Source organism: Trichosurus vulpecula, chromosome 6, assembly GCF_011100635.1.
Source record: "Trichosurus vulpecula isolate mTriVul1 chromosome 6, mTriVul1.pri, whole genome shotgun sequence".
Classification (NCBI taxonomy): domain Eukaryota; kingdom Metazoa; phylum Chordata; class Mammalia; order Diprotodontia; family Phalangeridae; genus Trichosurus; species Trichosurus vulpecula.
In genome coordinates this window covers 226880379-226904644 of record NC_050578.1, presented here as the reverse complement: position 1 = coordinate 226904644, position 24266 = coordinate 226880379, and the positions used below count along the sequence as shown (strand labels likewise).

The following is a 24266-nucleotide window of genomic DNA, read 5'->3' as shown; positions in this document are numbered from 1 at the left end:
TGCCACCTATTGCAGAACCTTCAAGGTCACCTCTATGTCATAAGTCACAACAGGAGAGGACATTAGTAGAAGAACAAACAGTGTAAATCTAGACTACTTGTTTAATGTGCTGATAAATGCTGTATTTTTTTAAATAATTTTTTTCCCAATTACATGTAAAGAAGATTTTTAACATTCTTTTTTTAAAATCTGAAGATCCAAATTCTCTCCTTCCTTCCTCCGCTCCCTGAGACAGTAAGCAATTTGATATAGGTCATACATGTGCAGTCATGCAAAACATATTTCCATATTAGTCATGTTGTGAAAGAAGATACAGATCCAGAAAAAAAGACTCTTGTCTCACCAGAAGTTGAGTGGTCTGTCACCAAGTTCCCACCCACGTGTCCACCTTAAGTTTTCACTGTTGCCTGAGAGAATGATCATCATGAACATAATCAGAAAGCCTCATTTCGCATTCCCAAGTAGAGCCATTGTAACGAGCCTGATTAAAGCTGGTTACAGCACACGAGACCTTCCAAGAGGAATCTGAGTGGTTGTTTAAACTAACTAAACTGGCCACTGGTTCTGGCAGCCTCCCTGCTTGTTTTCCCTTCACAACTCCTGAACCGCTTAGACACTGTCAGAACTAATGGTGGAGAAAAGCAAAATGACTGTTTACACAGTGTGAATAGAATAGGAGTCCACTACTCCAGTCTTCCTGGTGAGGAGTCCTACCAGGCCATAGGTTCTGCCCTGCAACTGCATCCTAAGACCCTCGGGGGCTTACCATCTGCCCTTCCTCTGCAGCCTCCAGACCCCTAGGCACTTTCATTTGACCTCCTAATGCACCGTAAGGATTCCTGGACCTTATCATCCTCCCTGCTGCAGAACCCTTAGGACTTGTGGGCCTTTCTAGCACCTTTGATGTATTGTCTCTCTCAATTAGAATGGGAATTGCTTGAGCAGAGACCATCTCTGTTTTTCTGTTTATGTCTCCAGAGCTCAGCACAGAGCTTGACATAGAGCTAGTGCTTAATAAATGTTTTTTTTCATTCATTCATTAATTCTGTCATCTTGAAAATGTGGCACATCATGCGAGTGGTGAAGCCATTTGTGAAAACTTATCATCACCATTTAAGAACTATAAAAAGCATTTGTCATTTAAGACCGTTCTGTTGTTTTTTCCCTCAGAAGCCTAGAGCCATAGGATGTCATACCTGGAAGTAACCTTTAGAGATTGCTTAGTATAAGCTGGGGAAATGGCCCCAGAGAATAGAACTAACGCAAAGGGCTAGTGGCAGAAGTGAGACTAGAACCTATATTTCTTATTTAAATGTTTCTTTTTTCCATCTCTGTTACTTCCCACTGTCTCACCCTGCACCCCAACAAAGGAGTCCTCCCCTGTAAGAAATAAAAATAGTCAAGCAAAATCAGACTTTGCATTGGCCATGTCTGACAACGTATGCCTCATTTCACACCACTAGTCCACCGCCTCTCTGCCAAGAGGCAGGAGATTTGCTTAACCATCAGTCTTCTGAGATCCAGATCCATCGTAGTCAGGTTCTGAAGTCTTTACGTGATTGAGGTCATCATGTACATTGTTCTCACGGTTCTACATATTTCATTCTTCTTAGAATTTCTGAACTCCCAGTGCATTCCTCTTTCCACTATACCACCACCTCTCTCAGTCCTATTCCTAATACCTCTAGTGAATCACTCACAGTATGTTTGAGGAATAGCTTTGGCTCTCTGTCCTTGAACATTGTCAAGAATGCAAGAGGCAGAATATGAAAATGTTTAATATGATTACATATACATATATGTATATATAACCTATATCAAACTGCTTACCATGTTAGGGAGGAGGGAGGGAGAAAATTTTGGAACTCAAAATCTTATAAAAAATGAATGTTAAAAATTGTCTTTATACGTAATTGGAAAAAATAAAATACTCTTACAAAAAGAATGTAAGAGTCAGAGACCCCATCCACATAATTATATAATAGAGTATTAAAGACTTGATCATATACTAATAGATGTCAAATTTGTGCCTTGAAAGATTTAACCCCACATGCCCAAACACTTTAAGTATTACTAAAGGTGTTAATAATGTAAAAGGGTGTGTGATCTAGCTGTGATTTTTTCTAAGTTTCCCAATTGGCCTTTTTTCATCTCACCCACCAACAACTACCAGCAAATATCATGTCCTGAAGGGGAGGAGCTTATGTTAGGGTATGAGAGGCAGGATATTGTATCTTCAAATATAGCTCCAATCCCTTCCTCTAAAAGATGACCACAGACAGTTTGGATCGATGCTGTCCCACGTGAAGTACGACATAGTAGGCAGGAACATTCCCTGTTTCTCTACCTGCATTAAGACTCAACGGAGGAACAAGTTCATTCATTATGGCTAAATGAAGTCGTGTCAATCATAGTGTATTTGGTGTAGCTTTCAGGTAATCGAGCAGAGCAGGAATTTTAAAACAAGCTTCAGCCACTCCTTTTTGATAAATGAATAAATTGTTGGTTGACATGAGTCATTTGAACCATACCATAGCAAGAAGTCACTCCTAGATGAGGCACCACTCTTAATTATCAAGGAACCAACATATCTGAAGAGACTCCTGGCTTTTGGTCCCATGTCTCCAGTCCAGTCTGCCCCAACCTGCCCAATCTAGTTGTAGAATTATTCTAGGTAAAATATGATAAGGGGTTACAGCCCATTTTAATTCATTAGAAAATGTAAAACAGTTGCATGGAGCATGCTGAATTGGGCTTCCAACTATGTCTTTGATTATTACCTTTTTTAAGTCCAGTGCTTCAGGATTGAAACCACACCTATTCTCTATCATCTGAAATCACCATGACCATTATTTAAGGCGTATATAAATGGTTAAACAATTAAGAAAACTCTTTAAAATGGTTTCATGTCTGACAAGTACAGACTGGGGAAAAAATTCTAATTATATAGTGAGGTGCAACATATGATTGCACATTGTTCTGATTTTCAACAAAGGGGAAAGAGTGGGGCTTGCATATTATAGGCCAGTGAGCTGACTGCAATTCCTGGCAAACATTGAAGATACAGTATTGGGGGAATGGTGAACATCTAGAAAAGGAAGCAAGGTTCAGAGAGTCAGTATGGCTCTCCAAATCACAGATCATGCCGGACTAACCTCATTTCCTTTTTTTTAACAGGGTTACTAGACTGAAAGATCAGGAAACCACTGTAGATCTAGTCTAGTGTGCCTAGATTTTAGCAAAGCATTTGACAAAGGTTCTCATGCAAATGAACAAGATGGAATAAAGTAGACTAAACTATAGTAGCGTTTAGTAGATGTGGAACGGCTAGAATCAAAGAGCAGTCATTAAGGATCTGATTATCAGGTTGGAAAGAGGTCTTTCATGAAGTACTTCAGGAGTCTAGGCTTAGCCCAGATCAATGACATGAATAGAAATGGAGAAAGCATGCTTCTCAAATTTGGAAATAACCTAAAGCTAAGAAGGATAAAAGTCAGGATCCAAAAAGATTTTTGCAAACTAGAATATGATCCTGAATCAAATAAGGTGAAGTGTAATGATTGAACAAATAATTGAATGAAAAAGCATTTATAAAAACCCATATGGAGGTGGAGTAAGAGTTAGCATTTTTATCCAGCTTACCTAATATACATCCTCTACATACAACAACCTAGGAAACACACTGGACTGAATTCTGACCAGGAAGGCTAAGAAAAATCAGAATAAGGCATTTTTCCTGCCTTATAGCAGTTTGGGAAGATAGAGAGATCTGCAGACACTGGGGCAAGGGCTGCAAGGAACATGGTCCAACGGCGGCAGTAGGGAACACCTGAGTGGAAAGCAAGTGGGCAGAAAGAGAACCAGCACCAGGAGCAGGAACGAGTGCTATCCGGCAGCTGTATTACTCATTAGCCACTTCTAGGTCACAGTTCCAGGGTGAAGAGGTGCAGTTTTGGCAGATACTGCGGTTTAAACACTAGTCAAAAAAAACTAATTTAAGCAATAGCTTCACCAAAACTGCGGTATATGAGACACCCACATTTCTCTCTATTACAAGGAAAATCCAGGAGGGAAAGGTAGAATGAGAAATGTCATTTATAACAACTGCAGATAACATAAAATACTAGGGAGTCTGCCTGCCAAGACACACAAAGGAACTAAAACACAATTAGAAAACGCTCATCACACAAATCAAGATAGATCCAAATAATTGGATAAATAATTGCTCATGAATAGGATGAGCCAATATAATTTAAAAAGACAATGCTACTTAAGTTTACTTATTCAATGCCATACTAGTTAAATGACCAAAGAATTATTTTATAGAGCTAAAAAAAATAAGGACATTCATCTGGAAAAACAAAAAGTCAAGAATATCAAGAGAATCAATGAAGAAAATGGGAAGGAAGGGAGCATAACATTACCAGATCTCAAACTATACTACAAAGCTGGAATTATCAAAATATTTTGGTACTGGGTAAGAAATAGAGGGGTTGATCAGTAGAACAGATTAGGTATACAGTATACAAAATCAAATGAACACAGTGACCTAGTCTTTGATAAACCAAAGATTTCAGCTATTGGGACAAGAACTCACCCTTTGACAAAAACTATTAGGAAAGTAATCTGGCAGATAATAGGCATAAGCCAATATGTCACAGCATATATGAAAATAAGCTCAAAACAGGCTTATAATTTAGACATAAAGGGTACTATCATAAGCAAGTTAGTGGAGCAGAGAAGAAATTACCTGTCAGATCTACGGATTAGGAAGATTGTTACTGTTACCAAACAAGACAGGTTTACAGGAGATAAAATGGATAATTTTGATTACACAAAATTAAAAAATTTTTGCACAAACCAAACCAATGCAGCTAAATTTAGAAGAATAGCAGGAAACTGGGCGGGGGGGGAGGGGCGGGGAGGGAAGGATCTTTGCAGTAAGTTCCTCTGTCTCATTTCTAAGATATAGAGAGCAGAGTCAAATTTACAAGAATAAGAGCCATTCCCCAATTAATAAGTGGTCAAGAGATTTGAATAGGTAGTCTTTAGAGGAAGAAAGCAAACCTGTCCATAACAATGAGAAAAATATGCTCTAAATCAATGAACTAGAGAAATGTGCAAATTAAAACAATTCTGAAGTACCACCTCACACCCATCAGATTGGCTAAGATGACAGAAAAGGAAAATGACAAATGCTGGAGAGAATGTGGGAAAATAGTCACTGCTAATGGAGTTGTGAACTGGTCCAGCTATTCTGGAAAGCACTTCGAAATTGTGCCCAAAATGCACAGTTGACCCAGCAATACAGCTACTAGGTCTATCCTCCAAAGAGATCAAGGAAAGAGGGAAAGGACTCATATATACAAAAACATTCATGACAGCTTTTTGTGGTAACAAAGAATTGGAAACTGAGGGGATGCCCATCAATTTAAAAATGGCTAAACAAGTTATGGTATATGAATGCAGTGGAATTCTGTTGTGGTATAAGAAATAACAAGTAGGGTGGTTTCAGAAAAGCCTGGGAAGCATTATATGAATTGTTGCAAGATAAAGTGAGCAGAACCAGGAGAACAATATACACAATAACAACAATATTGGTGACAATGATCAACTGTGAAAGACTCAGTTACTCTGATCAACATGATGACCTACCACAACTCCAAGGCACCCATGATGTAATATTCTGTCTACCTCCAGAGAGGAAACTGCTAGACTCTTGAGTGCAGACAGAAGCATATTTTCCTTCCTTTATTTCCTTTTTTTTGCTTCTTTAAGAAACATGGCTAATCAGAAATTCGTTTTGCATGACAATACATCTTTATAGTAGGTTTTGTTTTTCTTGCCTTCTCGTTGGGGGCAAGGGAACAATTTGGAACTGGAAAAAAAGTCTCTTAAAAAAAGTACATGCCATTCATTGTGTCAAATGCTGGGGATACAGATACAAATGAGCAATACACTCCTTTGGGGGAAGACAGCACACGGCTGGCAGGGGTGGGGGTGGGAGGTTGTTATACATAGGGTAGATTGGCTGAGAAATAGAATTGGCATGACGGCCTAACTCCAGACAAATTAAGGTGGAAACACCTATAAAAGCCCAGGGCCCTAGTGGCATCGTCAAAGAGGATGAGGAGGATGACAGAATTTGAAAATGGCCAGGTAACTTGATAGGAATAAATGTAAAGTCTTATGCTTGCCCTCATAAAGTCAACTTTACAAGTACAAAATGAAGTAGGCATATCTAGATAGCAATTTACCTAAACACAATCTGGAGTTATTAGTGAACTACAAATTCAAGATGAGTCAACATAGTGATAATGGCAGCCAAGAAAGCTCATGAGATCTTAGTCTAAATTGAGAGAGGTAGAAGGTCTAGGACTAAGTAAGTGATAGTCCTGGTGTTTTTTTTGCTCTAATCAAAGAATACCAGTAGTCATATGTTCAGCTCTGGGTGCCATGTTTTAGAAGGGTATTGATAAGTTGGAGAGTATCTAGAAGAGGGTCACTAGTGTGATGGAGGGCCTTGAAAAAATGTCATATTAGGATTAGTTGAAGGAATTGAGGATGTTTAACCTAGAGGAGGAAAGATTTAAAGACATGATAATTATCTTCAAATATTTGAAAGTGTAACATGCAGGAGCTGAAATAGATTAATTCTGCATGATTCCAGAAGGCAGAACTAGAAACACTAGGTAAAAGGTGCAAGGAATACACTTTTAAGCTTCATTTTAAGAAAAAACTTCCTCATTACAACTATCTCAAAATAGAATGGACTGTTTTAGGGAGGTAAGAATATTCCACTCCAAACAAGGATTAGATGGCCACTTATCAGAAGCATTATAGAGAGAGTTCTTGTTCAGGGTAGATTGGACTAGTGAACTTCTCAGGGCCCTTCCAGCTCTGAGACTTTTGAGTTTCTATGAATGAACAAATGAATGAATGAAAAAGCATTTATTTAGAGCTTTCTGTGTGCCAAGCACAGTGCTAAATGCTAGGGATACAAATGCAATAGCAATCATAGTTTCTGCCCTCAAGGAGTTTATGTTCTAATGAGAAAGATAGCACTCATAGGGGAATGGTGACCAACGGGACTTTGGTCTGGATAGTTAAGGAGATGAGTAAGACCATAGATGAGTAAATTAACATCCCTCATCTAGGATCAGACAGAGTTGATTTGATCATGGTCCCAGAATTGGGGATTTAGGGATGTGGGTGACAGGTGATATGGACATATGGGTATAGCACAAGGTGATTGGAGAGATCTGTGGGGAGGCTGGCCAGAGAGTGAGGAATGAAGTGAAGCATGCCTGGGCTTTCCTAAAGGAGTGATCCTGGAGAAGCAGTCACCCACAGCAGAACAGTGGGGCCGAGGGCTGAGGTTCAGTCAGGCTGTGGTCCAGAGCCAATGATTGAGAACCGGAAGGGTCCTTAGAGGTCATTAAGTCCAACCACCCCATTTTTAAAAAAATCCATTTAATCTATTTTCCTCTCCCTCCCCCACCACCACCATTGGAAGATAAAAGAAAAACAAAGCCAATGTGATAAATATGCACAGTCAAGCAAAACAAATTCCCAAATTGCCTGTGTTCAAAAAATATCTATCTCAGTCTGTGCCCTGAGTCCACCACCTCTTTGTCAAGAGGTAGGTACCATGTTTCATCATCAGTCATCTGGAATCATAATTGGTCATTTAGTTGATTGACATTCTTAAGGCTTTCAGAGTTGTTTGTCTTTGCCATCAATCCTCATTTTACAGATGAGGAAACTGAGGCCAGAGGAATTCAATGACTTGCCCAGGTCACGTAGGTAGGAAGTAAGAGGCTGATCGAATCCTCTTTCTCCACATTCAGTGTTCTTTCTATCATACTCCATATTTTTTCTTATTCCCATTGATCTGTGAAAGCCGTCATTTTCATTTCCATAAAACTCCCTTGGTTATGAGACCTGTGGGCATTTGCTATGGTTTTTTTAAGTTCATTTTGCTGGCGCTTGGCATAGTGGCTGGCACATAGTCGGCGCTTAATAAATATTTATTGATTTATTCCCTATTCCATATAAAATATTCCTCCCTTTTCTGTTGAAATTTTTTTTTCTTACCTCACATTTTTAGCCTAAATTTCATTTTATCTAACTTTCATTTTTTTGTGTTGTTTTTAAGGAACACTGTTTGAAGATAAAGGAGACAAGCATGCCAAAAAGGGAATTTGCATTTGGGAATGTATTGAGAGGATGCACAAGAGGAGTCCCATTTTTTTTAATTACTTATATGCACCAGTGGAAACAGAGGTACTCAGAGAAATCATTCTTGTTTGATTTTTTTTTAACATTGCCCTGGAGTTACTGTTTTGTTGAGTTTAATTAAAATAGCACAAGCTGAATATAATCTGTTTAGACTTTCAGAAAAGTTAAACACCAAAGGCACCTTGGGATGATTTGGAGTAGGGGATAAGGGGAATGTTTTGTCAGGGAAAGAACTTTCCTGATTTAGAAACAGGAAACAAAAGTAGTTTCCCAAGGAATAATGCCAGATCTGGTCTTACTGGACTTTTTAATAAGCCATCTTGAAAGAAGACATGCTCAAGGAAATCCTCCACATTTGTGAAATGATAGTAAGCACTTCCAGGTCATGAGAAGTCAGATAAATAAGCTTGGGGAAGATCTTAAGAAGCTACATAGGTAAAAAAAAAAAAATAAAAAATAAAAAAAATTTTTAAAAAAAGAAGCTACATGGGTGAGATAAAAAGAGGCAGCTGAGCTTCAGTGCTTCTAAATGCAAAATAAAGAAGTAAGGGGAAAGTAAACCAAGCTCCTCTACTCCAAGACAATATCTGAACTCTCCAAAGGGATCTAGGAGTCCTAAACATCACAGACAAGGCTGAGCAGCCAGATGTGGGGCTTTCACCAAGCAGAATAATCCCACATGGATGCAGAATCATGGTGTGTCTGTATATGGAGTCCTAACGGTAGGCCTGGTAGACTCTGGTCAAGGGGCTAGAAGGGGACAGGGAGGGGACAGTCCTATATGAAATCAGACAAAAGATGATGAAGACTTGAGGATAAAAGGAGGAATTCCAGGAGGATTAGGATTGAAATCTGAAAAATTGTGAGCATCCAGGATGAGTTGGAGTTGGGCTGGCTCACTCAGTCCCAGAACTCTGTCATTGGAAGAGCATGAAGCTTGAAAAGGGCAAGGTTAGGATGTATAAAAGGAAGAAAAGGAAGTTTGTATAACTGGAAGTAAACGGTCAGATTCCTTAGCCTTAATCCAGGATGAAAGTCTAAATCATTTCTGAAGAGATTTTAGTGAAGTTATGTAGCAGTGGGGCTATAATGGCTTATTAAGGGAAATGAAGTTGTTTGGCGCATAGCCCTAGTACACGAGGCTGTCCTGGAAGACAGTGGCCATGTGCTTCTGCAGCCCATGTCCCTCGTGCCTCTTGCAAAGATAGAAGAATTCAGGCTTAAAAAGAATAACTCAAAGTGACAGTTCTCATGTTCAGGAATGATTTGCAAGGTAAAAAATAGATAAAGGTATCACTCCTTACCTTCATGAAGAGTCCTTTTGGCTCAACTCATAGGCAGCTCTAAATGTAGGCTCTTAAATAAATTGCTCAGGAAAGTCAGATCACCAGGATTGGCACTGAGAGTATTTCTGCCCAAGGTGATGGTCAAGATGTTCCGTGTTGATTCCTCGCGCTTTCAAAAGAACGGTAATTTTACTACTTAAAGCAAGCTGCCTCACTTCTTGGAGCCCAGCATGCAGGTGTGGGGAGAGCAGATTCCCATCGTGTTGAACAATGTTCCACCTTCAAGGCAGTGGTGTAAATTGTAATGTTCCATTTAAACAGGTACTAAAGCCCAGTATAAATGTGTCCAGCCTCAAGAAATGGGATTATTACATGGAAGAAACACTGTCCACGGGGCCCTCTTATGACTGGACAATGCTCACTACAAAATCCACACCTTCCGAAGACACAGACCAAGCAGACGGAAGCAGGCCACAGAGCCAGAGGAGAATAGTGTGGCCATGCTATGATGATGTCAGTAAGGTGCAGCCAGATGCAATCACTAGCCTCTTCAACGTAAGTCAGCACTCTCCCGTTTCTTAAGTCCCATTTCTTAAGTTGCCTTAAGACACAAGTGCCTGTTTCCTCCTCCAGATAGAAAGCTAGGGATTAGATTCAGCTAGAGCCTTGGGCTTAGGAGCTTTTTTTCTGTGACCTTAGGAAGTCAGTGCAGTTGACCTTGGACCTGAGTTTCTGTTGTTTCCATAAGCAGATGTACACGTTGCTCTTGTTACTCAATGACAGTACTGTAAGAGCCTCAAAGTATGCACAAGAAAACCAGTTTTGCTTAGAAACATTGTCATGGGAAAAAGCGGAGCTGACAAATTTTGGTATCCTGATGTCACTGCTATAATACTAACTGGTCTCTGTTGAAATGAGCAAAAGGGCTACATAGCTGGAACCCAACAAGGCCCCTTTTGTGGCATAATTCTGTGAAACATGTAAGGGTGATTGTTAATGCCCCAAACAAGAACCTACCTTCCTTTGTAAGGAAAAAGGGTTGTAGTGTCTATGATGGCCCAACCAGCTGCCTTTCACTGGAAGACCATTCCCAGATAAACTCAATGCCTACCAAGAAACATTTGGAAATGGAGTAAACTCCAGTTATATGACTGCCTGCCGCTCCTGGTGCTATGTCTATAGACCCTGTGCTGGGAGATTTCTAAGCATGAAATCTAGACCGGTAAGACCAGATTGCATGGGCATGGTCAGATATTGTCACCTCAGACCTATGTGGACATCTCTCAGTCCATCTTTCCCATGCTGGGCCTTTTTCCTGTAGGATTTGTTTTGTTGACTGTAGCAGAGATGTACTAAGAGTGTCAAGTCCCAAGGGTCCATAGTGGTTTGGGAGGAGCATTTTCATCTTTTACCATCTAAGCCCTTTCACTCACTAAAAGGCTTTGAGTTCTTGAAACATCACTTTACACATGTAAGCATTGCATAAGGATAGTTCCACCACCTGGACCCTAGGGACCCTGACTTTGGGGGCCAAGCAAAGACCCTCTTTCATTTCTCTCCCTGGTTGCTATTTAGAAAGAACACAGATATTGGGTTCTAATGCCAGAGCCCCAAACCAGCTCCTCATCTGGCCTTTTCAGTGTCCACTTTCTGCTGTCCATCACAGATTTTGCTATAAATGTGATGCAGCTAATGAATCAGCCTGAAATACTGACCTTCTCCCAAATCCCTTTTCCTTGACAACAGGAAATTGAAAGGTTAGAACACAAATTGAACCAAACCCCAGAAAGGTGGCAGCAGCTATGGGAAAGAGTGAGCGTGAATCTTAAGGAAGATACAAGACAAGACCAAGTAAGTGGGTCCAAACAAGTTCCTTCATGTGTTTACCTTGGTTTTACATCTTCTGGACCATCACTTTTCAGATCTCTACATATGAGGTTTTTGAAAGCAAGGCAGCCTGAGCTCTGGAGGCCATCACAGAGATATTCTAAATAGCCATAGCCTGGCTTCCACACAGAGAGGACCCAAGAGGCACATCTGCATGGGTGTCTCACATTGTCAAGTGTCCTTTTGCAAGCAGATCATCTTTGTTTCACTGATCCCTTCCTGGCTTCAACAGTCATGTGTTACATGCCTATTATGTGTAAGGCAGCACGCTAAAAGTAGGGCAGCCAGGTAGCACAGTAGATAGCGCACTGGCCCTGGGTTCAAATGTAGCCTGGTTGTGTGACCCTTAACCCTGATTGCCTCCACACACAAAAAGTAAAATAAAAAATAAAAGTAATGGGAGAGATACAGGTGTAACTACTAGGAGATGTGGTCATTTCCCTCTAGGAATTTACAGTCTAGCAGGGAATGATTAAACTAGATATGCACATGCAAATGTGCTAATAGATGAGGAGTCTATATGAAGAGTATGACACGCTCTGAGATGAGAGCAGAAGCAGTCACTTCCAGCTGAGGGGGCCCAGGGAAGTCCTTGCCTCATGAAGGAGCTGTCATTTGAGCCAAGCCTTGAAAGATGGGCAGATTTCCTCTCACTCTTAGCTCTCTGCAGGCTGGCTTCCATCCTCCTCATTCAACTCTAAAGTTACTCGTGATCCCTTCATTGACATATCTGACGGCCTTTCCTCAGTCTTCATTCTTCTTGAACTCTGTAGCTTTTGACATGGCCATTCACCTTCTTTTCCTTGAGCTTCTCTTCTCTCTAGGTTTTCAGCACACTGCTCTCTCCTGGTTCTCCTCTCACATGTGTGACCACTTCTCAGCCTCCTTACTTGATCTTCATCCAGGTCATGCCTATTAACTGTAGGTGTCCCCAAGGTTCTGCCCTAGGCCTTCTCTTCTCCCGCTACACTATTTCACTTGGTGATCTCAACTATTATCTCCGTGCAGATGATTCTCTGATTTATGTGTCCAGCCCTAACCTCTCCATTGACCTCCAGTCTCAAATTTCCAGCTGCCTCTTCATCTCATTCTGGTTGTCAGATATACATGTTAAGTTCAACATGTCCAAAACTAAACCCATTATCTTTCTCCCCAAAACCTGATCTCCTTCTGACTTTCCTATTACGGTCAAGGGTCCCAAAGTCCTCTCATGCACCCAGGCTCCCAACCGAGGTGTCATCCTCAGCTCCTCATTTACACCCCCTCATCAGTCAGTCACCAAAGCCTTTCATTTCTACTTTCATAATAGCACTCACATACATTCCCTTTCCTCCTCTGACACTGCTACCCTCTGGCCCGGGCCCTCCTCATCTCCTGCTGCGTGGTCTCCCTGCCCTACCCAGCCACCCTCCACTCTCCTATCAAAGTGATCTAAAGTACAAGGCTGACCTTGTCACACACCCGCATTCAACCCATGCCAATGGTTCCCTTCTCCTTTTAGGATCAAAGATAAAAAGCTTTGTTTACCCATAAGGCCCTCTGTAATCTGGTCCCTTTCACCTTTCCAGTCTTTTTATGCCCTACACCCAGCTATATTTTCTGTGATTCAATGACACTGGCCTCCTTGCTCTATCTCCCAGCTCCAGGTGTTTGGCTGTCCCCATGTCTGGAATGCTCTCCCACCATCTCCACCTCTTACTCTCCCTGGCTTCCTTCAAGTCAAAGCTGAAGTCTCAGCTTCAGCAAGAAGGTCTTCGTAATCCCCTGTAATACCAATGCCTTCCCTCTGATGTTCTCCCAAATTCATCCTTTCTATATCTTGTTTGTTTAGAGTATATTGCATGTTATCTCTCTGTGAGCTCCTTGAGAATAGCAACCGTCCTTTGTCTTTCTTTATACCTCCAGCCCTCAGCACAATGCCTGGCACATAGTAGGTGCTTAATAAATGTCTGTTAACTGACTGACTCTGCTGAGCTTTTAGAAACCTTCACTACCTGTTTCCAAATACATTACTTCCTCAACGACCCTCAGCCTAGCCAATCTAGCCTTAGAATCCAAAAAACCTGTGTGCAAATCCTGCATGTGGCACTTTCCTAGCTACGATCACTTAGTCTCTGTGAGCCTCAGTTTCCATATCTATAAAATGGGAACAATGATACCCACTTCCCTTCATGCGCCTATTGTGAAGCCGCAGTGAGATAACGTGCAGACTTTAAAGTGCCACGTGGCAGTTGTTGTTATTATTGTCTGGTAGATATGACAGGAATATGAAATAACGTGAATACTGACTCTGCAGTCAGGAGTTCTGGGCTAAGAGTCTTGCCTCTGATACTCAGAAGTCGTATGGCCTTTGACAAGTCGCTGAATCTTCTCAGCCTCACTTTCCTAGTCCCTGAGGTCTTGTCTAATTCTAAGTCTACAATCTCATGAGAGGTATAAAAAAAGACAAAACAGGAGGCCGTTGGATGTTCTAAAATGAAGTCATTGGTAACCATCTCGTTGCCTTGCATATAGTAGATACTTGATAGGTATTTGTTGAAATGAATTGAATTCTCTCCACTTGGGATGCAAAAACTACTAATAGGAGTGGGTAACAGCTGCCTGGTGGTGGTACCCTAGGAACGGGATGCATGTCTGTAAACTCAGGTTTTCTGGCAAGCTGTTGAGTTTTAGAAAAGATTTTTTCAAAATACTCTGACTCACTATTAGAAATGCAAATTAAAACAATTCTGAGGTACTACATCATACCTATCAGATTCACTAGTAGGACTGAAAAGGAAAATGACAAATGTTGGAGGAGATGTGGGAAAAAATGAGACATTAATGCACTTGTGGGTAGAGTTGTGAATTGATTCAACCATTCTGTAGAGCAATTTGACCTATGTCCAAAGCACTATAAAACCATGTATACCTTTGACCTAGTAATACCGCTACTACATCTGTATCCCAAAAGGGATTAAAAAAAAAAAAGGAAAAAGACCTATATGTACAAAAATATTTATAGCAGCAACTTTCTGGTGTCAAAAACTTAGAAAATGAGGGGATGCCCATCAATTGAGGAATGGCTGAACAACTGTGGTATATGATTATGATGGAATACTATTGTGCTATAAGAAATGACGAGCAGGAGGCTCTCAGAAAAACTTGAAAAGACTTGCATGAGCTGATGCAAAGTGAAATGTACTGTGTACAAAGTAACAGCAACATTGTAAGAGCTGTGAATGACTTAGGCATCCTCAGCCATATACTGATCCAAGACAACCCAGAAGGACTTATGATGAAAAATGCTATCCACCCCAGACAAAGAACTGATGGTGTCTGAATACAGATTGAAGCATGAGTTTTTTACTTTATTTTTCTTGAGGTTTTTCTGGTCTATGTTTTCTTTCACAACATGACTATTATGGGAATTTTTTGCATGACTACACATGTATAACCTACATCAAAGTGCTCACCTTCTCAATGAGAGGGGGTGGGGAAGGAGGAAGGGAGAAAATTTGGAACTTAAATTTTTAAAAATAAATGTTAAAAATTTTTTTATGTGTAATGGGGAAAATAAATATTAAACAATTTTTAAGTTCACTAGTTGTTTTTAAAAAATGATTTTTCCAGCTTTCTATCCAAGGTGGCCTATGAAATGTGTTTTATGTTTTCAGCCCCAGAGACACCCTTCTAGCTCCTCAGGAATTGTGACTACCAACTTGCACTCCTATCAGAAGAGATCTCTGCTTCATCTTCCTGACAGTGGCCTAGGGGAAGAACAAAATGCCAGCATCCCCCCATCCAATGGAGTGGACCGGAGGGCAGCCACACTCTACAGCCAGTTTGCTTCCAAGAATGATGAGAACAGGTGACATGCAGCAAGAAGGTCTTCGTAATCCCCTGTAATACCAATGCCTTCCCTCTGATGTTCTCCCAAATTCATCCTTTCTATATCTTGTTTATTTAGAGTATATTGCATGTTATCTTGCCACCTAGAGCATGTGTCCCTGTGGTCACCACGTAGGCAAGAAGGATGGTCATCTCTGTGTCCCTTTTCTTCATTCGTCTTTAGAGCTAACTTGATTTGTGGGATTGCCTGCCATCTGCCAGGCAGCAAGTCCTAGGATGCATTTCTTTTTTACTGAGCGTTTGATTAACTTGTGCATAGGTAAAGGTTTAATGTATTTCAGTGGATTGGTGATCTCATTGGTGTGGGCACTCCCTCCAATGAGGTAGGTCACCACCCTTCTACTTTCCTACTCTTTCCCATGTTCTCTATAACTCCTCCCCAGGGGCCAGCTTAGCATCTGGGGTCCTTCCTAGTGGTGTCAGCATTCTGTGAGTCCAGTGCAGCACCAAGACTATGCCTCTGTGCTAAGAACTGGTCAGAATCTCCTTAATGAAGTCCTTGAGGCCACACACCCCACATGTGTTGTCTCCTTCTATTGAACGAATGGTCCTGTGTAATTAGTGTTTAGTCGAGTGCCTGCCACATAGCAAGCACCTTATAAGTGCCTTTTCATTCATCCATCCATCCACTATATATATTATAGTTTGGACAATCTTCATCAACTTGTTGTTTACCACATGAATGGTGAGGATAAATGAAGAGTAGCTGTGAATCTTATTTAGGAGGCTCTTCAGTGTTCCAGGGCTTCTTAAACTTTTTCCACTCATGACCCCTTCAGTGCTTCTTAAACTGTGGATCATAACCTCATATGCAGTCGTGACCTGCAGTTTAAGAACCGCTGGGGCACAATGTCATTTGCAAACAGGAGCATCTAAAGAATATCACTATTTATAGAGAAACAATCTCTCTTCCATTTGCATTCTGACATTCTCTATGACAGTGGAAAATCCCTTTAGTGAACATATATTCCCCAGTTTTGTACTTCACTGAACATTAGTAATGAGTGAGTTATCAAAGTTACCTCTCCTGTTACGTCCATCAAGGAATCTCATACCATCATAATGTTTGCATCAGAAATACCCTTAAACACCTTTTAGAGGAGAGTCTTTAAGACTACATTTTTCCTCTACCAAACCAAATCCTGTAAAAGAACAATATTCACTGTAGAATCTTGTGTTTCCTGACCCTTTCGGCTGATTGGCTAAGGTGTGGTTTGCTATAGAATTTCATTTGCAAAAGATTGCATATTTCCTTCTCATGTTTTTATCAGAGATGTGCTTGTTCTTTGTGTAGATAATTCTGATGACAGTTTCACAAAGATGAAAAAGTAGGTATATAGGTTGGTGATTGTTCATGTCCTCTTTCTATCACCTTTTTTCTATAGTTGATTTTTTTCCCAGTCATTTGGTATGTTCCCCTCTTTTAAATATCTGGAGACTCATCTGTCGATGCTTTCAAAACTATGTTCCTTGTAGCATGTTCCTCCTCGTTATATTATACTTGGTCTAATCCAGCTGTTTTCTTTAGCGCTTTTTCTGTTTAACAGAGCACACTATGGACTCTGATGTTAGAAGAGGTTTTCAGTGTCTAAATGTGGTTGTTCCACTGTCACTGAGGGAGGAAATTGTTGACAGGTCTTTTTCATTCTTGTCTTTCTATTGTCTTCCTTCCAGTTTCATCTTTAAAAAGCTGTAGGATGATCTGTCTTAATTAGACTTCAGGCCAACCATTCTGCAAACTTATTGCTTCTAAAGTTATTTCTCTTTTATGAAGTGATTTTCACTCCTAATCTTCCACAATTCTCATACTTCAGATTTGAAATTTGGTAAATGAGCTTCTATTCTAAGCCTGTGTTGCCCTTGGTTACCACATCTCTCTACCCGGCAGAGAGATCAGATGTTCTGTCCAAGGCTGTTCCTAGAATTTTTTGGCCTCCTTTTGGTGACTATTCTACAGTGGTTAAATTTCCATGAACAATTGTGATTGTCTACATAGATATCAGTTCCTTTATCTATTTCTCATTATAAAAAATCAGTAGATTGTTTTTCATTGTAGGCCATATCTTTTCACCTTATCCTTTTTATTTGGTATTTTGCTCTCTTCTCTAACAAGCTCATGGCCTGTCTGACATAGACAGCTGATTTGGAGATTATTCTCACATTGGTAACCACTTAGTTCCTGTCTGTTAAGATGCAATCAGTTTCATTTTTTGTGATGTTATTCAGTGTTTTATATGTCTCACTTATTCAATAGAAAGTATTCATGACATACAGTTGTGAGGCTTCTGTTGTAGTCTACAAGCTTTTGGCCTTTTTTGTTTCTTTTTCCTGACCTATATTTTCCAATATTTTTTCCACCATCCTCCTTTATTCTTACCTTTACATTGAAGCCACTGAGTATAATGTAAATGTTTATTTAATTAGAAGCACTTATCAAATTCATTTTCAAATTTGGAGTCAGAAGACCTAACAGGGTCATATGCCAGCGTGGTCTTACTAGCTGCATAACCTGGCAGAGGTCCCTTTGCCTCTTTGCAATTCAGTCTCCTCATCTCTAAAATCAGGGGTGACTGAGCTGTACCCACAGTCAAAAGCAGCCAAACAAAGCATAATGCCAGAGCAGAGAATGTCAGCACTTGCAGCTTGGGTTTCCAGGGGAGGGAGAGAGTCTTAGATGTGGCCAAGGCCTTTCTGCTCATCTCCCCAACTTCCATCCTGCCAGGTCTTTTGAGGGGACGCTCTACAAACGAGGAGCTCTGCTGAAAGGCTGGAAGCCCCGCTGGTTTGTGCTGGATGTGACAAAGCATCAGGTAACACTTTGGGCGGGAGAAGAGCACTTCCTTCCAGTCCCCTTCAGTGACTGCTCGTCAGGCTCCGAGTGGCTCCTGGACACTTTTGGGAGTGACCAGAGGATGTGTCTGCCTGCTGCAGGGCACACTTATGCTCACACACGTACATGCATATGCCCATTATTTCTCTTTTTCCTGGTGATGTCGGACCCTCTGCCCATGTCCATGATCATCGGTTTCATAAGATGTTGGGTCTGGTGTGCATCCTTGGAGAGGTCGGTAATGAGATGCCAGCTGTCCTAGAAATAGCAGCCCCATTTCTGTAGGCTTTACAGGGTACACAGCGCTGCCCTCACCACCCTTAGCAGAAGCTATAATTAACCCTCATGGTTATAAGAGGATCAGCATTGACTTGTATGGCTCCAAGCCCTGCCTTGCTCTCTTCCTGTGATCGGCCGGCCTACCTCCTCTGCATGGCCCTACTCTGTACTTTGTCCTGAGATTATGTGTCCCCCACGATGACAAGTCAGAGGAAACATTTGAGGGCAGAGAGAGGGAACAGGCTATTTGAATGGGGAAGAGTGAGTTTCAGTAGGGGGGTGGTGTCCTGTAGTGCAGGGGGTCGAGAATGAAGGACCCCAATGGGGCGGCTGGTCCCTAGAGAGCTGTGGCTTGTATGATGTCACACTCGCCACTCCTGCTGTGCTCTACTGTCCTTAGCAATAGGGACCACGTGTCCAGCTGCCACTAGCACCCACAGCTGTCCTGGGTGACAGGACAGACAGTGGAACAAAGTGGTGAGTCCTAGATGGGGGGTCACAGAGATCAATTCAAGTGCCATGTCAACCACCTTTTGCTTCTCTGGCCTCAGTTCCTTTGTCTTTAGAGAAGGAGCTTGGATCAGACAATCACTGAGACCCCCTCCTGCTCTACTGCTTCTGGCCCCTAGGCCATGCACTCTGCCCTGGGCAGGTGTGGGGGCAGGGCAGCCCCTCCCAAGTCTCTAGCCAGTCCTGTAGCACCCTACAGTCCATGCCATCAGGGAATCCCCCTGAGCACTAGGAATTGTCCTTCCCCAAGGCTGACCATCTATAAAACTAAAGCATTTTTTTTTTACAATCTGATGATAAAGGCATGATACCTACAATGTCATATCACAACATTATGTGAATGTGCCAGGTAACACATCAGAGATCCACAATATTTCATTGTGTGAAAGTGTCCCCATCTCCCAGGTGCCCTGGGGCTCCCTGCTAGGGCCTTGTTGAGACTGCCTCTCCCTCTGCTCCCAGAGTTTGGCAGAGGAATGCAGAGAAGGTGTTTTCACATATGCAGATGGCAGCCCTTTGAAATGGCATGAAAATTCTAGTATCTGCAGAACAGAGGAAGGCACCATCCAACCGCTAACCACAGGAGCAGACTCTGTCATGGTGTGACCATAATTAACCATTTCATGAAATTATACTCACACTCACATTTTTTTGCTGATCATCTTAAGTTCTTGAAAACCCAAGAACACAGGCTTTTCATTAGCCCCACTGATCCCGGGCCAGGAAGGTGGCCGCAGGGAACATAGAGGAAATTCTGGGCCCAGCAGTAAAAGACAACCGTGGGACTAGATGTGAAAAGAAACCAAGGCATAGGGCCCAATATCAATCATAGAGACACCCCTTGCCCACCCAAGTGAATCCCCACATGACACCCCAGGCAGGTGCCCATCCAGCCTGCATTTAGATTGCTGAACCAAGCTGCACCCCTGGCAAAGCTTTAAACAAAACAGAGAATGTTGCCTCCTAACGCTGACTTGGGCTCTTGATATCCTTGGATTCCATATACATGATCTTGGGCACCTTGGAAGGGTGGGATCCTCAGGAAGTGTGGGTGGGTGATGTAGATTCTTGTGCCATGCCATGTTAGAAGTAGGGCCCCAGCGGCGTTCTCCCATGGTGACAGTATCTTAGGACCATAGATGTAAAGAAGGAGGAGACCGTGGAGAACATCTAATCCAGTCCTCTCGTGTTCTAGATCTAGAGAGCTAAAGTTTTGAGCCCCAGGATACGCTGGTAGCAAGTACGAGAAGGGTAGGATTTCAACCCCGGTGCTCTTGATTCCAGAGCCATTGCTCCTCCACTGCGCCACACTGCCCCAGGATCACAGCTTCTTTGCAGAGTCACATACATTTAGACCATCTGATCCTCTAGTTCTGTTCACACATATTTAATTCCTTTCTCTTTATCTCCTGTGTGTTCTAGTTGAGATACTATGATTCTGGTGAGGACACAAGCTGTAAAGGGCACATTGACTTAGCTGAAGTGGAAACCATCATCCCAGCAACCCCAACCATGGGCGCCCCAAAGCATGCCAGCGACAAAGCCTTTTTTGATGTAAGTAAATCATGCCTTTACCAGCTCCTTCCAAAACTAGGAAACATTCTCTCCACATCTTCGTGTTCCCAGGTGACCAGGGGGAGAGCGGGCACTCAGTGGTAACTAGAGAGCAGTGTCACACACCTGCCAGTTTAGGCCTGGGTGGCCCACATGCAGCCTAAAGGCCAGAGGGACTTACTTGGCCCCAAAGTGCAGCCCACTTTATTTAGCAAACAAAAATTTTAGCTAATTAACAAACATTTTTGTCCCCAGGGGCTAGTAGGGCCAAATCACCCACTCTTGATATGGAATGCATCATGGGAACAAACTTGGATTTAATTCCATAAAAGTGAAATGTTAGTAATTCTGTAATTAAACCCACGGAACAGAAGCCCAAGGATTTCTGATCTCCCGGAGTGCTCTCGTGAAAGCAGAGCTGCTCAGCCTGAGCCAGGGGAGCCGTCCCAGCCATCATTGCCTCTGTCCCTTCGTCTCTGCTCTAGGGGCCCTTGGCTTTCTGATGGTTTGAGCAGGTGGCATCTTATTAGAATGTAAGAATGGACATACTTTAAGGGGGATGTAAATGGCCAGTGGCCAGCTCAAGTTCCCTGAGGCATTTCTTCTTCTGTGAAGATACATTTTTCCTAATACACATAGACAGACTTCTTTCATTGGGTTTATATCCCAGTTTTCTTTGACTTGATTGGTTCAAATGAGAGTTTTTGAACCGTGACATTCCCGCCTTCCTTGGACAAAAATGAAATCTACAGATTTCTCTGAAATCACTCACTGCCCTATCAGCGAGTCCACAGAGCAACGATTGGTCCTTATTTTCCTTTGTCTTATGTCTAGGGTTAGTCTCCTCTACACAATAACTCCACTAGTAGAAAATGTTCCCCTGGTCATGTCAGGCTTCCCTAAAGACCAGGCTTCCTGGTACCGGATCTCTTGGGAGAGCCTAGCCCCCACAGCTGGCGCCAAGGGCATAGAGTAGACAGGCAGTCACCGCCATGACTTACAGCAAGACCCTGGTCAGTGCAGCTCTGCTCCTTAGCCCTCTTTGCCCTTCATCCCTACTCCTTCCTGTTCTCGCCAGGGAGTCTTTTTCCAAGGGCAGATACTGGCAGGAGAGCCCAGAGCTCTGGCTCCCTGGGAGCAGCCTCGCGTCCGTCCCTTCGGACCACCCGACAGTATTTCTTCCTTGGAGCGCTGCAAAGAGCAGTATTTATAGAAAGCCACATCAGAGGTGTTGAGGGTAAGAAAGTGACTGTGCCTAGTGTGAGCCAGAGGAATTAGAAGAGTTAGCTGAGCAGAAACGGCCTCTGGGCATGTGCTGCCGACAGCTGACTAAGAGAAAGCAGAGCAGGCTTGACTCTTGCCCTGGCCGAAAGCCTTCGGAGAGTCTTCCTCTTCATCTCTGGTGTTTCTGTTTCATTGTATAGCTGAAGACCAGCAAACGCGTGTATAACTTCTGTGCCCAGGACTCACAAAGTGCCCAGCAGTGGATGGATCGGATCCAGAGCTGTATTTCTGATGCCTGACCAGAGCCCCCTCCAGGACATGGAGCAAGAGGGAGGCCTTTGGCTGCACCAATAGGAAGAGTCACAGGAGAGACTTTGGGGAACACTGGTACCAAGGATATAGCTCTCTCTCCCCTTGAGACAGAATCAGTCTTGAGCCAGCCTCCCTTACTGTGTAGATCTCTAGTCTAACTCGCGTACCCCGGTTGTGTTTGTCACGTGGAGCCTCAGTATGAAGGCAGCCAGGGGCCTGCTTGGGTTTGCACCAAGCTGTACTGATGGGGCAGTGTAGACAGCCCATCCTCCTTATAGAGAAGGCTGAGGCCATGACAGCATTCTGGGGCCAGCCCAGCGGGACCTGATAGCCTGCTGTCACCATTCTGAACACCGTTTGCCTGGGTCGGTCTCTACTTGGCAGAGCTGATGGTTTTACAAACAAAAGTAGAAAACTCTAGTGCCATCCATTCATAGTTGGAGCAGTGATTGCCAGCAGACCTGACGCAGACATTTCACAGGCAACATCCCACAGCCGGCTGCTGGCTCTGCCAGGTGTGGGCTGTTTTCAGAACGTGCTGAGGTTTCCAGATTTGGTGGGACTGAAGGAAGAGACAAACCATGTGACCTTGCCAAGGGATTTGACCTCTGGGGAAATGGGAGAAAAATTAGTCTTCAAATGTATGGACTCTAAAAGAAATTGCTTTCCCAAGGCTGAAAGAAAGAATGCTCATTGTGTGCTCTTCTGCTCACTCTCAACTTATATTCACAAAGTAACACAAGGATAAATGCACTAAACAATAAAGCAAGCATGGGGCCCGGAAATCCTCCCAGTGCAGCCATGTGGGCAGGCAGGAGTGTGCTGCCATGTCCCGCCATGTGCCTCCAAACCAAGCCTGTCTGAAAGAAGGGGACAGGAAAGAGAGGCAAAGGCCCAGGAGGGTCATCACAGGCTGGGGGGTGGAATTGGATACTGAAGGCAACAGTTTTTGCACATAAATTGTAAGAACAATTTTAGATTTTTACATTTGAAAACATTGTGTTCATTAAACTAAAAGCTACAGAGCAGACACCCTTTCCCTTGTCAGCAGGGAGCTAGAGCATCGTGTCTTGTTTGGAAATGTTAATATGTGAAATATCAGACTAATATTTCAAAGAATATGTATATATGATTTAGTACATTCTGATTTTTCAGACATCCTGCTTGTAATTTAATATAAAACTAACCAAACTGATTCACTCATAGGATTTTGGTTGTTCAGTGGGTCCTTTTTCTAAGAAAAACCACTCTCTTCGGGGGTTAAAGAATAAAAGTAAAATGTCCAACTTCAAACTGTATACATACCAGGAAAAAAAAGAGTTGTCTGAATATCTAAGGAATTGGGGGGAGGGTGGGAGACAATAGGAATGAAGGACTTTTCTATCATTTTCAATTTATACACTTCCACCTGTGAAAATGGCCATTGCACATCATTTGTATTTTTCTTTGTATATGAAGTACTTTTTTATGTACTTTGTAAGATATGGACCCCATCATTTCATAGGTTGAAACTGTGCACAACACTCTTTGGTAATGAGGTTATTTTAACAATTTTATGTAGGTGTGACATGACTTTATAACCATCTTGTAATAAACATACTTCTTAAAAAAGCACAATCCCGCCTTTCCTGGGGAATTCAAGGCCAGCCCAGCACTCTCTGTGTTTCACATGCATAGAGTAATGGGGTTAGTAGGTTTAGGAATCAGATGTGGGGCTGACACCCAAGCAGGGAGAGCCTCTTGAGTGGGGAGGCTGTTTTCCCAGCAGCCTATGCATATGCTGACTACCAGACCCATCCAGCTGGCAGCCCCACTAGCACTTCAGCATGTCCAGTCCTGCTGCTTTCCCAATTTCCCAACCATCTATTGGTGTCATCACATCCTGCCAGTAACCCTGATTCAGAACCTCACAGCCATCTGTGACTTCTCCTTACCAGTCTCCCTCCTTTCTGTTTCTGAAGCTCCCTACACCCTAGTCCAGATCTTCATAATTTCTTACCTAGATCACTAATTCAATTAACCACCATTAAAAGCCTACCATGTGGGGCAACTAGGTGGCGCAGTGAGTAGAGCATGGGCCCTGGAGTCAGGAGGACCTGAGTTCAAATCCAGCCTCAGACACTTGACACACTTACTAGCTGTGTGACCTTGGGCAAGTCACTTAACCCCAATTGCCCTGCCTTCCCCCCTCCAAAAACCAAAAAAAAAAAAAGCCTACCATGTGCAAGAGAGGATGGAGGCAATGGGGAAGA

General features: G+C 42.5%; 1 protein-coding gene across 2 annotated transcripts in view; it reads left to right on the top strand.

Annotated features, from left to right (window-relative positions):
* Nucleotides 1-23625, top strand: part of SBF2 (SET binding factor 2) — a 509481-nt gene extending 485856 nt beyond the window's left edge. For both annotated transcript variants that reach the window (XM_036762802.1, XM_036762803.1), the window contains 7 exons: nucleotides 8159-8286; nucleotides 9849-10082; nucleotides 11274-11378; nucleotides 15071-15264; nucleotides 18028-18115; nucleotides 20347-20478; nucleotides 21903-23625. In XM_036762802.1, the coding sequence (XP_036618697.1) occupies nucleotides 8159-8286; nucleotides 9849-10082; nucleotides 11274-11378; nucleotides 15071-15264; nucleotides 18028-18115; nucleotides 20347-20478; nucleotides 21903-22001 (980 nt within the window). In that variant the 3' untranslated portion in view covers nucleotides 22002-23625. The remainder of the gene's footprint in view (nucleotides 1-8158; nucleotides 8287-9848; nucleotides 10083-11273; nucleotides 11379-15070; nucleotides 15265-18027; nucleotides 18116-20346; nucleotides 20479-21902) is intronic.
* Nucleotides 23626-24266: the final 641 nt, after the last annotated feature.